A 15638-nucleotide genomic window follows, 5' to 3' on the forward strand; every position below is an offset into this window, starting at 1 on the left:
AGTCTCTCTTATAAAATTTTGATTGAAAACTTTGTTTGCGAGATAATTGAGTTAGTACGTTCAAAGACCCAAAACCAACCTAACCGACTTAAAAATTGCCTTGAAAACAGTGAAAATGAACTTAAGAACCTTAAAAATGTTTTGAAAGACTTTAGTTTTCAAAATTGACTTAGAAACCAATAAATTTACTTTGAAACGGTTAAAATTGACTTGAGAGGCTTAAAGATGTTCTTTCTAACCAGTTTTCAGACAAATTGGAAGACTTTAGTCTCGAAAATTGACTTAAGAAGCTTAAAAACTGTCTTTGTAGTCAGTCATACTTGTAGACATGAAAAACTACTTTCTCTAGAATTTTTGACTTCAAATTGATGACAAACACCAAAAAATAACTCTGATGAGTCATCAGAATCTTAAAATGTGCATTTGAAGTAAGTTTTCATAATTTGAAAACAAATTGCATTATTTTAGTCTTGAAAATAGTCTTAAATACAGAATATTGGCATTACATTTATGAAAATTGACTTAAAAAAAGTCAAAAAAACCGATTTTTTCAAACTGAAATTTGAAGAACTGTATTTTTCTTCAGGAAGCATTTTTCAGAAAACTGTATGTTAACTTATTTTTGTGATGGGTTATCGAATGGTGAATTATTGACATTTAAAACTGGACCACCCTGTATAACTCAACCTCATATTTTTCTAATAAATTTTGCCTACTCAATCAGTAGGAACAATCATAAAACCGTAACGCTGATAAAAGAAAAACAGAAAAAACTTACGGACAGTTGGTTTAGCACTTCTGGAAGACCATTGATGGATAACTCTCCAGTGCTGCTAGTTTCATGAAGGATCAACACCGAATCCACGTAAACTCCTGGCAGGAATTTGATGTTTTGCACTTCTGACGAAACTTTACCATCGTCCGTCTCGGCCCACAATATCAAATCCGTATCCAACGTAGAGGTTTTAGTGCTATTCAGGTTGAGATTTATCAACTTGCAAGCGTATTGCCCTTTAAATTTTTTTTTTACATTCTAGTATATCCCCTCTAAAATTACCCTGTCAGTATTACCAGTTTCAGGCACCCAACTATTTGAAATAGAAAACATTTCTTCGGCAGAAATGGGAAGGCTTTCGTTAGAGAATTTCATTAAACATTTGAATCCTTGAGGTCTCACTAGTTTTCTAACGTCCGATCGGCATCTCCATCCTTGAATCTAAAATGTAACAAACTGTTTAGAACACTAAAATCACTATTTACAGGACTCACTAAATTGTTAGTTTTGACTCCAACACTTTTCACGCTCTGCAACACTAAAACAAGACGATAAATCGTCTGGTCTTCTCCGTTGGTCAGTACGAAACTGGGAGGTATTAGAAACTCAATTGCATGGACCGGCAAGATGGGTAAGTGTATGGGTGCTGACTGTAAGAACGAATGCGTCAAAGTGACCATGCCCACTTTACTACCAACGAATCCAATATCCAAGGCGGGATTGATTTCCACCAAATTCTGATCGCTGCTTTTCCATAATCCTGGTGTATTGTATTCGGATACCACTGGTGACCAAAGGCAGACAGTGTCACCCATTGTTAGATGATCCTGTATAAGAAAAACATTATAAATATTTTACAAAGTGTATAACCTAACCTATTCTACAATAAAATTTTTCTTCAGTCAGAAGTCACTAAACAGCGTTTACTATCTCCCCTTACAGTTTGTGATACCAATTCAAAGACACCCTGTATATTTGCATGACTTAAAAGTACTGTTCTCGCGGACTGAGTTTATCCGTGCGTCATCCCCCTGTGATTTAGAAGTAGACATGCATTATTAACTTCATCCTTGTCTATTGTTCACTTTCAGAAAGGGTAAATATCTAAGTGAATGTCTTCCAAAAAAAACATTTACTGATTAGCGCTTCTATTTCAGTCATTGTCAGTTTGAAAACCATCGAAATTTATTTGATTTGTTTACTATTAATTCTTTTCCGTTTCTTTGTGTTGTTAATCATTTATAAAGTTTTCTATTTACCACACCACCACAGTTCTTTTAAGAGCTATTGTTTCTACGCTTTTAACATTCTGTAAGTACTTTCATAATGTTATTATTAATATTTTAATTTTTTTTATGTCGGCTGTCACGATCTAACCAAAATTGGCACAATTACTAACCTGTTTTGAAAAAAAAAGTGGGAGTGTCTATTATGGTTTTTGTTTAGCCATTTGGTTTTTCCTAAATTCGGAATTACTTACTGTTACAGAATTTTTTTAGAAAATGCCTGGAAAAATTCTTGACAGACAAGCCCAGCAGTTAATTCTTAACCTTTGTGAATATTTTGAATTGGAAAAAACCAATGGAGGACCTTTAGAAGCTTTATCATCTGTTCAGGAAGAAAATAAGAAATTTTAAGACCTTACATATTCTTACTGATGTGTTTTTTTTGATACTAGAAGGTTTGAAAATTTCCCGCAAAACTGTTTATTCCATTCAGAAAAAGCAAGCAAGTAATTTCCTCACCTAGAAAACGTAAATCGAGATGTTATCGACAGGCCAAGACCAGTGATTTATCTGAAAGCATTAAAATGGATGTTCGAAATACATTATATAATATGGACAATAGTATGTTAATAATAGTAAAATATATCTACTTTTGTAAGAAACATCTATTAACATTTCAGTGTTTCCAGAGACTGAGATTTTTGGGTTGCATTATAGATTTTTCATAAAAATTTCTTGAAACATATTAATAATAAAAGTCATAGAAAAAATAAAATAAGCGTCTAAAATGTTTTCCAGCGGGTTTAAAATAAAATAAGTGGATTGCAACCTGAAATTGCGATATGAGATACTACAGCATCACTCAGAATGTCTTATTGAATTTTTAATTTGTTGTATTTATTTTAGAGAAACATGTAACCATCCAGAACCTAAATCAAGATCTTAAAGTTAAAGAAATACTACATATTGGTGATACATCTCTGCGAATTTTGGTAAATAAATTAGGTTTCAAATTTAGACGGAATTCTATGATACAAACGGAGACTTCTCATAAATAAAAAATGTTATTTCGGTCAAGATATTTTTGATTTGCTTTGGTATAAGGTTGTTTTAGTGCAAATTTGCAGACAATGATCTATACTTTCTGACTTACAATACACGCAAAGTTTTAAACGTGACGAAGCTTTAGACACGCCCTTTTCTATAATATGAACACAACAGGTTTGTTGACGAAAACTTGATTTGATTCATATGATTACAAATGACGTAGCCTTCGTGACGCATGGGTAAATTCACTCCGCGAGAACAGTATATCTTTATTCGAGTCTTTATTCCTTTAAGAACTTTTAAAAAAACTCGCACGTTTCTTAATCCAAGACGCTTCCGCAATAAAGTATTACTTCTACACTTGTATCATAAAAATAATAACAAAAAAACAAACTAAAATGTATCTTACCAATATGGGTTTCACCGACTGTTCCACATGAATCTTAACATAGTCCGTGGTCTTCTGTATGCCGTCAGCCCAAACTTTAAGCATAGTATGGCCTTCTTTCTTTGTGCTTACCCAAATGGTACCGTTTTCCGGGAATGAAGTAACTTTAATCAAATCACACCTGAAATCACTTTGAAATTACCGATCAATTTCAACGAATAAAACGAATAAATTAACCTGCTCGTTCTCACTTTCAAATCGGTCGGACCCGCATGAAAAACGTTGCCAATATTATCGTGGTAAGACGCCACCAACAAAAAGTCAGTTCCCAACGGTATTGTAGCTATGGGGTTATTAAAACTGATACGCCAATGGGCGTGTATGTTCAAACTCATATACTGGATAGGTTTAACCTACAAATGATTGTTGTTAAGTGAAACTTTTGGTATTTCCAGTGGTCAAAGTAGTCAAAAGTACCTCAACCACAATATTTAAACGTTGTTTCAGTCCGTTTTTGTCAATTGAAGTTATAATAAGTAGCGCATGTCCTAATACTCCATACGATTGTAACAATCCATTAGAAGTTAAAGTTACAATACGATCGGAGGAACTGTAAACCGCCTTGTCTGCTAAAAGTTCCGTGGACGGTACCTGCTCTCCAGGCAGTCTAAACCAAATACATTACAACTTTTTTATCCTAAAAATCTGAGGTTTTACTCACGAATAGGTTACGTCAGTAATAGAGTCCATGTTAGTGATCAACTGAACGCTGGAGAAAGGTGCCATTAAAAGAGAAGTGCCATGCACGTTCTTAGGGTGGGTCAACAAAAATTGGTCAACAATTTCAATATCCACGTGGGCGTAATAAGTGACGGTATGAACATTCGGTTTGTTTGCCACGATGCCTGGCGCGGTCACGTTTACAGTGACACGCGTCGTCCCAGCTTGCAAACCTGTCAGTTTTAATACTATCCGATCCGGGCGTCCAATATTAATTCCTGTAGAAAATTTAGTATTGATAAAATGTATAATATATAGGCAGAGCTGTCGGTAGTTGAATTACTTTAATTGGAAAATATAGTTCAATTAATTTTAAGTAATTGAACTACTGTAATTAGATTACTTTTCAAAAACAATAATTGTAATTGATTTTTCAATTACTCAGCAAAAGTAGTTGTAATTGATTTTACGATTTGTTCTGTACTTTCAAAGTAGTTGAATTACTTTCAGAGTAATTGAATTACTTTCAGAGTAATTGAATTTCAGGTTCAGAGCGGCGTTTTGGTTGGGTAAACGAAAAAATAGAAAAAAGTTAGAAAGTTGCGATTTTTGCTGCCTGGTGTAGTATTTTGTTCTCTTCATTTTAACATTAAACAATGCTATAGGTTGCATTTAATTTTTTTGAGTTAGGCGGTAAAATAATATTTCTTTGTAAAAAGCGCCACCTGTGGACGAAAGAAAACAACTTTAAATAATTATTATTTTTTTCTATTAGATGTTCCAAAATAGAAAAAAACCTGCTCTTTTCAATGGTGCCAAACTTAATGTTCTACGACAAAGGGTTTCGAAGTTATCGCAATTTTTTAAAGCAACTTTTGACTTACCCCCACCACTTTAAGTCAAGAAATGGAGAAAAAAGGTTTTAATCAAAGTTGTTGCTAGTAAACGTAGCTTCCGTTTGCAAGTATTTTCAAAGTGCCATTGAATTCGAAATTTTGGAGATATGCACTTTTTTAAGTTAAAGTTGTTAGTACGCCCTCTTGAAGACATTTCCTGAACCTGAAAATATTTTCTAGCGATTCTTTTGGCCCCTTTTTATCAGTAATTAACTACATTTTATCAGTAATTGAATTAATGCCAGTAGTTGAGCTACTGTAATTGTCTATTAATTCAACTACTTTACTGAAGTAATTGGTAGTTCAACTACATTTTTAAAACATCGACTAATTGTAATTCAACTACTTTCACGAATTTGAGAGTAGTTGGTAATTGTAATTGAATTACTTTTTTTGAGTAATTGCGACAGCTCTGTATATAAGTATATATTTAAAGCATGGATTTAAGAAGTAATATTATACCTAAAGGATGATAAACTCCAGTCAAATCAGCTAACAGCTTGTCATCAACCAGCCACCTGAAATGAATAGGAGGGTCGTTCACTGCCCCTAAAACCACTGGGGAAATATCGGGTAGTCCAAAACACCAAAACGGTACAGTGGCTCCCACTCTAAACCTGGTTAGAGGAGCTCCAATCTTTACTCCTGACAGATAGATAACCGAAATTTCCACTGAGTCCTATCAAAAAGTCAAAAATCGTAGCTTTAAAGGTAAATTTCGGGATCTTTTAAACTCACTTCCGAATAAACCATACTTTGCCCAGTAGTAGGATGAACTCCGATTGCTTTAGCATTGACCCGCGTTTTTCCAATGGCCGACCCAGTTATTATACCTTTATCGGAAACTCCTAAACCAAATTGACTTGAGCTGAACATCAAAAAAACTTAAACTAAAATCCATACTTGCAGTCCGATTGTCGGCCACTGTAAATACAATTTCTGCGTCCGGTTGGGGGCCTCCTTTCACCACTAACTGAATCGAAGCACCGATCAGAACAGTGCCGTTTCGGGGGTACAGTTTTAAGGGTTGAAACACCTGCAAGTCCATGGGGGCACTTGTCACCTCCTCGTCGTTACCAGCGACAGTAAATACTAGTTTAGTGTCACCTAATTCCACTCCTAAAATTGACCAAACAATAATATAAATATCAAATTTTAAAACTTTGACAGTTTTATTATTACGGAAATTTGCTGACCTTTTCTGCTTTGTATAGCAAATGACTTAGTTTGATCTTAGCCCTACTTTAGATATACACATTACAAAGATGATATACAGGGTGGTCCAGTTTTAAGTGTCAATAATTCACCATTTGATAGTTAATCAAAAAATAAGTTGACTTGCATTATGTCATTTTTCTGAAAAAGGTTTCCTAAGGAAGATACAGTCCTCCAAATTTCAATTTAAAAAATCGTTTTATAGTTTAAAACTCAACATCCAAGACTTGTGAAAGTCCAAATTTGTACTGAATAGTCTAAAAACTTTTTTACTACTAGGAATGGTCTTATGATTCGCTTTCTCAGACTGCCATACTGGTTGAGTGTCTGAAACTGGCATTCAAGAACTAAAAAAAGTTCGGAAATCAAGACAAAGATTGTATTGTGCATGAAACTCATTTTTTACTACTAAAAATAATATAAAAGTTGACTTTTAATGCTAGAACGGACCTTACTAGGACTAAAGAGAGTCCAAAAGTATATTTTCAAGACTTTAATTGGTGTACATCTGAATTTTCTGGACTGGACAGCAAGTCTAGAAGTAAATTAAATTTTCAGACTATTTCTAAAAATTAGTTCTCAAGACTATTATTGTAGCATTTGGTACCAAAATGTTTTACTTTTATTACTGAAGAAACTTGACTTTTGGAAATAGTCTTAAACTCGATTTTTCAGTCTTAAAAAGCACTAAAAACCGTCTGAATTTCTTAGAGATGCTACAATTTATTGCACCTATGAGTGTAGAAGTCAATTTAATAGTGAAGAAGCTAGAAATAACATTTTCAAGATTATAGTCAGTGGACAAACTGGCTTTTATGCCTGATAAGTCAAAAACTTTGTAAAGATAGTCTTGAAACTCGATTTGAGGCACTGAAAACAGCCTTAAAACACTAAAAACAGTCTAGTTTATTAAGAAATACCCGAATTTTTAGCACTGAGGAAGTCGATTTAATAGTGACAAAGCTTGGAATTTCATTTTAAGTCTATGAAGAATGTAAAAATTGTTTTTTAAGTATGCTATGTCAATAACTTGGTGAAGATAGTCTTGAAACTCGATTTTCCAAGCTGAAAGCAGTTTTGAAGCACTAAAAATAGTCCAGAATTCGAAGAAAATGAAAAGCAAAGTAAAAAGCACAAAAAGTTAATTTTTAAGACAATTTTCATGAATCTAATGTCAATGTCCTGCATCTAAGACTATTTTCAAGACTAAAACATTGAAATTTGTCTTCAAATTATGAAAACTTACTTCAAATGCAAATTTTAAGCTTCTGATGTCACTTTTCATTAGTTCAGTTACATTTTGGGGTTCAAGTCAATTTTTAAGATTTAAATGTATGAATTTGTAGTAACAAATTCTTGAAAAAGTAGTTTTTAGTATTAAAGTCTTTCGATTTGCATGAAAACTGGTTACAAACACAATTTAGAAGCTTCTGAAATTTTTATCTTTTCTAATTCAATTTTCAAAACTAAAGTCTTTTAATTTGTCTGGAAACTATGAAAACTGGCTACAATAATATTTTTTTAAACTTCTTAGGTGAATTTTCCGTTTCCAAGACAATTTTTAAGTTGGGTTAGGTTAGTTTTGGGTCTTTGACCGTAATAACGTGTAATAAAGTGCTTGTTCCAAATTTGATCAATATTGCTCCAACGGTCTGACAGTTATGACATGCGTTATGACATAAATTGTGCGTCACTAAACACTTTATTTAATGTACTTGTAGGTTGTAATCTAGTAAAACTTACCAGTAATAATGTATCGAACTTCACCCACTCCCCAAGGATTTTTTGTATCTTGCTGAGCCCTCTGAATGTTTGCAATATTCTCTTCAAACTCTGGCCGCAAATCGACCATATTCAACTCGGGTATATCCATCAAATTGTCATTGTCATCGTACAATCGCACATTACATGGAATACACTTGTTAATCTCCACCTTGTCCGGCATTTCCACTCTGATTATCCCAACCGACACCACTGTCACTCTTAAAGAAGCCGGTTTGGACATTAGACACAAATCCAACAACTGAATAACCACCTCGCCAGACTTCATTGGTGTTATTTCCAATTGTTTGCTGTTGTCCAAATACTTTACGTCAACAATGTCGTCAGCACTGAGGGCGATTTCGAAAAAACTGGAACCCTGCAGCACGCTAACTACTTTTTTATTTCCCGGATGATTGAATAATGTCAAACTAGAGTCACTCAAGGTGGTATCCTCCACTAAATATAAAGAAAGCGTTGCCTTGATTGGCGGCAGTTCAGTGTCCTTGTCTTCAGGTCCCAAAAACTCCGGCCACTCGGATTTAATCCCGTTTTTGCTTAGGATAGCCTTGTTGTATCCTAACACAGTTACGTTAATCTCCAAGGGGCCTACGTCAATATGAGGCATAAACGACTGGTAGCTTTTGTCAGCGATGGGCACACTTCCGAGCGTAATATTTTTAGGAAAAATTCCATCTTTACTTAGAACGATGCCGGCTTCGAACGGTGTCACTCTCCAGTCCAAATTCAGGCTAGAAAAGTTCAAAAATCGGTTGCCGCAATCGTCCCACACTGCCACTCCTATGTCGATCAGGCTAGTGCTTTGCACCACCACGTTTCCAGAACTCAGGTCCATTGGACAGTTTGACGTATCGGCGATTTGCAGTTCAGGTTGTAAGGTGATTCTACGTGGTTTACCACATACTACCTATTAAAAAGATAAATAACAGTTGTAAACCAATTTGTAGCAAATCAAGGTTTGGGTATTTGCTATGTTCAGACTTAGAATAAAACCAGAATAGGATTGAAAAGTCACTCAGTCAAAGCCAATAGTAAAGATAATATACAGGGCGATCCGGCAATGGAACCAGATCAATCATTCTCAGAAAAGTCAATTAATAAGTTCATAAAGTAAAGTCTAAATTTGACAGTAAAGTTGATGGATGTTGTTCAACCTAAACTCCCACCAATTTTAGATACCCTACAAAATACCTTTTTTGACTTTCACTTTAAGTAAAGACAAAATTTTCAGTCAGTGACAGACTAATGACACAACTAAAGTCCAAGATAATGGCGACCAAAAATCGGACCTTTCCAATGTTAAAAATCCAAAAAACCTAAACCTGAGAAAAATGGCTTGTAAATCCCTATTGTAAAATATAAAAATAAGACAGAAAGTTCAAGAACACAGATGTGTCATTATATTGACAATATGTAGAGTTCCTATTAATAGATAAATAAAACATCGTTTATTTAAAATAAATAATTAGTCAAAAAAATATATACACAAGGTTTTTCACGACAAAGGCGCCACAATTCATATAAGTGAAGGAAGAATAAAAAATCTACAGACTACTCCCTTTAAAATTCCTAAGTTGGTTCCTTTTCTTTAATGGTATAATATACAGTGTGTAAATAAACCTTACAATATCTCAAAAACTCCTTCAACTATTTCAGTGTAATTGATCCATGTCACATTTCACTGACACACATATTTAGCAATAACAGAAAAAATATTTAAGGTAAAACATTATGATTTGGATATGTTTGATTTTTTTTCCAAAAGCGGTTTTATTTTGCTTTAACAAAACTTGATACACAAAAAATGGTTCAATACAAATTTTACGGCAAATTCAATAATTAAGTAAAATATAGTTTGTTCCATGGAAAAATAATGAATTACTGTCAACTGCAGTAAAAAGTTAAATAGTTACACGGTCTGAGATCTTCGTTGTTCGGACGACCATAACTTTCAACCTCTAACCAAACGTTTATGCAAAAAGTTTCAATTTTGTAAAGTTTTTCCTTCCTTTTACTATCGTTACACACTGTATACGGGTTTTCATTTAAAATGCATTGAATATAAATGTGCTTACCCGCGTAGTGACGCTACTGGTTTGGCCTTGACAGTTCGATGACGTGGGATTGTTTGAAATCATGAGTTTAACGTCGGTCTCGCCCAATTTCTTACAGATTACCTCCAGCACGGTAAAGTCCTCCCCCTGTATAGTATGAAACTGGGTTACGTCCTTTCCATGAGCTATATCTTCGTTTTCGCTCACGACCACTTTTTGATGGTCGCTAGCACGTCCTACCATTGATCGTGGACCTAATATAAAAATAAATAAACTCATGAAATACAATTAAATGAAAGTTCAGCTTACAAATGTGCCAAACTGTGGAACACTTCTAGCCTATCAGAATCTTCAAATTGCAGTCGAAGATTGTAATTTAACTTCATATTTATATCCTTTAATAATCAAATGTTGTTTCTCATGATGTTTCTTCAAATACAAGTTTTAACCATTTTTTTCTTGACAATTTAATAACAAAACTAAAAAATTGTCAAATTGTCAAACTTACCTCCAGTAAAAACCAGATTGATACTACTTCCAACGGCCAGCACTACATCTTTCTTAGGCTGGAGAAGTTGCAAGGGTTTAAAGGCGCTCACAGTGACCGCGTCCTCCAAAGCTTTGCCATCTTGAAAATAAGTGACGGTAACTTTGGTGGTTCCCACGTTCAAACCGACCATCGCGATATTGCCGCAGGAAATCCCAACCGGTGGCAACACTGCCGTTTTGTTCTGTTTGAATTTAACGTCCGTCTGTCTAACTTGAAAGGGCAGCTCCTGGCACCTGGTGAACGGTACTAGAGTGGTCGTGCCGTCCGGACGCACGTCTTCTGCGTAGAGCGCGATGTGCAGGTAAACTGGCGCACCAACTTCGGCTTCCATGATGAATTCGACAATTTCAAGGCGAGACGGCGGTAGAATCATGATTTTGGCTGATTGTCGGTTGTGATGGTTGCGCATCATTACCGCAGACACTTCGAAGAAGCCGTTAGAGTGAGTGCGAACGTGACCTGAATAAGATTTCATTTTATTAATTTAGTATGTCCTATAGTCCAGGTTAGTTAGAAAATAGTTTCGTTTCAATATACAAAAATATTAGAAACAGTAGTTTAAGGTCAATAAAGTTTCTTACTTTTGGTTCTGCAGTTAAAAACATACATACATTTTAGTTCTATTATATAGTTTATAAGCAAAATGAGTATTAATATCTCCTTTCTAACAAACACAATGATTTCATAAACACCCTGAATTTAAAGTAATCACCTTCCTTATTAATTATTCATTATGATTTTCTTCTGACACGTTTAAACAAAACTTACCTGATTGACTAACAACTCCAATTGAATTATCACTGCTGGACCACAAAAACCGTCCATCTCCACCTTTGGCGACCAAATCTACATCATATTTGGGCCGAGTGATTGGATCCCAAGGCAAAATAACATCTGACGGTTCTATCGTAATAGCTGGATAGATCATCAAGTCCTCTCTGGCAGTGATTGGATGACTCAATTTAGTGTGTCCATCTGCTGTGGTTTTTAAGGACGCTTGAACCGTAGCAATTCCCTGTTTCAAACCATAACCAGTCAGCCAACTTCCATTTAAACTCTGTGCACTCGTGTAAAACTCCGGTGTGACCTCCAAGTCCAAGCTGACTCCCTCTCCCAGGAATAATTTATGATCGGAACTGTCGTAGACTTCAGCCACTAGATCGTGGTGTTGTCCCACCAAAACAGCCCAGTTTTTGTGCGGGAGCACGTTTAAAACAATGTATTCTGGTTGCACGACGTGGAAAGTGGCAGCGGGTAGTTTCAACAAAGGGTCATTCTTATCTACATTACGATCCCTTAAAACTATTCGGGTTTTGCCGTCTTTTAATGCCGTAACATTGCCCGAATGTTTGTAGGAACTTGCTACTGTTGTGTCTTCAGCTTCAATGTAGTATTGCTTGTCTGGTAGAGTTATTTCCTCCATTCTTCCATTGTTAATCTGTAAACTCTCTGATAATCATCAAATAAAAATTGCATGGGGTACAACCTACACAAAATATTTTAAAAGGCACCGTATCACCAGGCATTGTGTACACTTCAGCAGGACTGATTAAGAGATTGGCTACAATCATCAACTGCACTTCAAAAGGTTCAACATGCTTGTATTCAGGGTAGGGCAACCGCACGGACACTTTGGCAGAGCCGCTTTTAACGCCTTCAAGCAATATGGAGTACCCTTTTTTGTTTTCATCTTCAAGGGGCTGGATGCCCAAAGGTACTTCATAAGGCGAGTCTCTGAATGTGATATATCGAATTACGGTTTCTTTGTTTGGTCGTAAAGGAACAATGTTCCATTCAAATTCCACTAGTTCCAATGAGGAAAACTCATTTCCTGCAATACACAAAAATCATACTGTTTTTATTTATTTATTTACTACAAACTCTACAGATATAAATATCCAATTACAGAGTAGGAAAAAGAAAAATCTTCATTGTTTTAACTATTGCTTATCTATACCTATTAGTAATTTAAACTAATTAAATTAATTAATTTGTTCTTCTTTTAAGAAGAATTCAAGCCTACACTAAATATATCAATATTATCCTGAATCTGGTTATATAGACTACACATTACACTGATAGGAGAATTGCAATAGTAATTAGTTCTAGTATTGATATAAAATGTTGATGGTTTTCTAGTTCTGTAAGTTAAAACACAAAAACTCAATCTAGCCAATAGTTTAGAATCACTTATAAAATTGTTTATCAGTTTATACAGGATGTGATTTTTCTACGATTTTCTAGAGGTTTAAGATTGTGTATTTTCATAACATCAAATTTGGGGAATATGGATTTCAAACCTACCAGTTTCCTTATAACATACTATATAAATCTTAAGAATCTATTTTGCCCTCTTTCAATGGTGTATTTATGATTGTTATAGTATGGACTCCATACAATTGAACAATATTCTAATATTGGTCTTACATATGAATACAATCTGTATTCACAAATAATTTACTGTTCCTAACTATAAAGCCATACATTTTTAACAATTTATTTGTTATTTTGTGCATATGAGACCTGAATTGTAGCAACACACAGTGTTGATTGAACCTTTGATAAACTTTATTTAATAAGTCTAAGGTAAAAATATATCACTACAATGTGACTTTACAGTTGTCAGACTTTTACTGTTCATAGTATGTCAAAAAACAATGACAGTTGTTAGGACACTGACTAATTCTAAACAGAAATGTTTATTGTGGATTCCATCGACATAATTAAGGATGTTCCACCTAGAGTGTAGTCTAAGTTGTAATTTGACTGTGACATATCATTTGCAACATTTCACAGTCAAATTAAAACTTAGCATTACCCTTAATGGGTTGGTGCAGTCTAGCAAATATTTTCATAATTTCAGAAATACAGTTTTAAATCACTTAATGCTTTTTACCCCATTTTAATTAATACACTTTTTTCTGTTATCAATATTTCATTACAGCTGTGATTTTTCTTAGAATTCTTGTTGAATAAACATCTATTTTGGTGTAGGTAAAGTTAGTTTGTCACTTAAGAGCAAACATAAGGATTTATATTTGCAAAACATGTTTTACAATTGAAACATTTCTTTTGATAAAATAGACCAATCAAACATTTAGGTAAATTTTATGTGAAATGTTTTACAAAAAATGTGATAAAACTTTTCCAACATATGCATTTCAGCTCCATATTTGTTACAGCTAGTGAGGGTGAGGTTAGTTACTGAAAGAAAACAGAATCCTGGGGATTTGACCAGGTTTGGAAGGGGTGACTTTTTCAAGTATTTGTAAACATGATAAATAAAACAAATCAATTGTTTCATCAAAACTAAATAATGTAAATTCAAAAAATTTCTTATTAAAAAATATACCTAAACAAACAGGTTAAGACATTTTGCTCAGAACAATGCAACAAAAATTGGGAATGTCCTTACAATCAACATAAGAATACTGAAATATGCTACCAAATACCATTGAGCCTTGTCTGTGCTTATAACTCTGACTGAATAATTTGTTCATTTTAAATAATGTATGATCCTGTTACAGGTTAGAAGTACTCAATTATAAAAATAAATTCTGATGGTACATTAATATTATACAAACCTTGATCATCATAAGCCTTCACTTCAAAGTCCTCTGGAGCTTCCTCCATAAACAACTCCTTTGTAGTGGTTGTGATTGCCAAAGAATGAATAACATCAACAATCACATCACACCTCAAGTTTTGTTTAGTGTGAACATCCTCAGCTAGTACTACAGCAATATTTCTTGCTGCCTCCTTGGTCACTGTACTGACAATTACTTTAGATGAGCATTGAAGCTGTGAATCTTCATCGATTAGAGTCAGTTGAATAATGTCAGATCTTGTGGTCATCCTAGAATTGTATGCTTTTAAGGCTTTTTGGTGGTTGATTTGATGGAAAACTCACCATTTGTAGCAACCGCCTTCGGTGGCTTCTAGAACGAAGCGTGTTTGAATGTCGTTAAAAATGGGGAGCAACACTCGGGGCACGTTTAGTTTGGACGCGCTCACTATATGCATCAACAGAGTGAGCAGGGCAGCTACACCTAAATTCCTGGCTGCCATTATTTACCTATATGCTACAAAAATGTTATCAAAACACATTTACATAATTTGAATCTTGACTAGATGATTTTTTTTAAAGAAAAATATTTGTCAGCTTTGACTTTATAAAAAAATATGATTGTTTGTTAATTTGAGGTTAGGAAACGAATCAAAAATAACCGCATTGCGTTGTTGCCAGTATTCCAGTATAAGCTGTTTGGCCACAACACCGCCCTCTGTACAAGAAAGCCAAGAAGGTGCATGCCAAAAATTCCAATATGGCCGAAATATGGGATTGACAGTTTGCATTTGTTTGTATTGTGGAAATTGAGTTTTTGGATGATTAAATTAATTTTTAAGGTTTAAAGTCAAGACTTGGGATTACTTGCCAAAGTAATTGTTGTTTATATGTTTATTGTTCTAGTGAAAGTGTAGTTTGTGTTCATTTTATTGTGTTATCACTATTGTTATTGTTCCTTCATTGTTCTATAATTTGTTGTTGGTTTTTTAACTTAAATTCTATTGCCTCTACAATATGCCGTCACACTTGTTGTTTGCCAAATTGTAAAAGCAATTTGGAGAAAGGCCCAAAAGTGTCCTTTCCTTTCCAAAAGACCCTGCTCGAACCCAACAGTGGTTGAAAGCTTTGAACTGGAATGATTTTACTCCAACACAATACTCAGTGGTAAGTACAATATGCTTTCTCATTCAGTAAACTTATTGCCTCTTACATACATTGGTATGTGACTTATATGAGTTACATTTTGAGGCCGCCTGCATTTTGAGAGCAACAAAGGTTTACTCTGAAGAAACAGGACAGCTTTTAGAAGTTTCATTGGCACATTTACATTTTAAAAGAAAGGTCTTGGTAATAATATAAAACCCATTTACCAGTTTTGCTTACCTAGATTCAAGGATTTCCAAATTTTCTTTGATTG

At 34.4% G+C, this 15638-nt stretch overlaps 1 protein-coding gene across 1 annotated transcript in view; it reads right to left on the minus strand.

Annotated features, from left to right (window-relative positions):
• The window catches only part of Gp210 (nucleoporin 210), a 17098-nt gene extending 2238 nt beyond the window's left edge, over nt 1-14860 (minus strand). Inside the window, exons 1-17 of the mRNA XM_081972571.1 lie at nt 14564-14860; nt 14238-14509; nt 12144-12484; nt 11422-12091; nt 10612-11112; nt 10125-10357; nt 8011-8956; nt 5956-6171; nt 5791-5900; nt 5515-5731; nt 4158-4434; nt 3914-4103; nt 3674-3849; nt 3458-3617; nt 1270-1602; nt 1072-1216; nt 779-1011 (exon numbers count right to left, since the gene is read on the minus strand). Coding sequence (XP_081828697.1) covers nt 779-1011; nt 1072-1216; nt 1270-1602; nt 3458-3617; nt 3674-3849; nt 3914-4103; nt 4158-4434; nt 5515-5731; nt 5791-5900; nt 5956-6171; nt 8011-8956; nt 10125-10357; nt 10612-11112; nt 11422-12091; nt 12144-12484; nt 14238-14509; nt 14564-14721 — 5178 coding nt within the window. The 5' untranslated portion in view covers nt 14722-14860. The remainder of the gene's footprint in view (nt 1-778; nt 1012-1071; nt 1217-1269; nt 1603-3457; nt 3618-3673; nt 3850-3913; nt 4104-4157; nt 4435-5514; nt 5732-5790; nt 5901-5955; nt 6172-8010; nt 8957-10124; nt 10358-10611; nt 11113-11421; nt 12092-12143; nt 12485-14237; nt 14510-14563) is intronic.
• Nucleotides 14861-15638: the final 778 nt, after the last annotated feature.

The sequence above is a fragment of the Ips typographus genome, linkage group LG2 (assembly GCF_016097725.1).
Source record: "Ips typographus isolate SLU linkage group LG2, UJ_Ityp_2.0, whole genome shotgun sequence".
Taxonomy (NCBI): domain Eukaryota; kingdom Metazoa; phylum Arthropoda; class Insecta; order Coleoptera; family Curculionidae; genus Ips; species Ips typographus.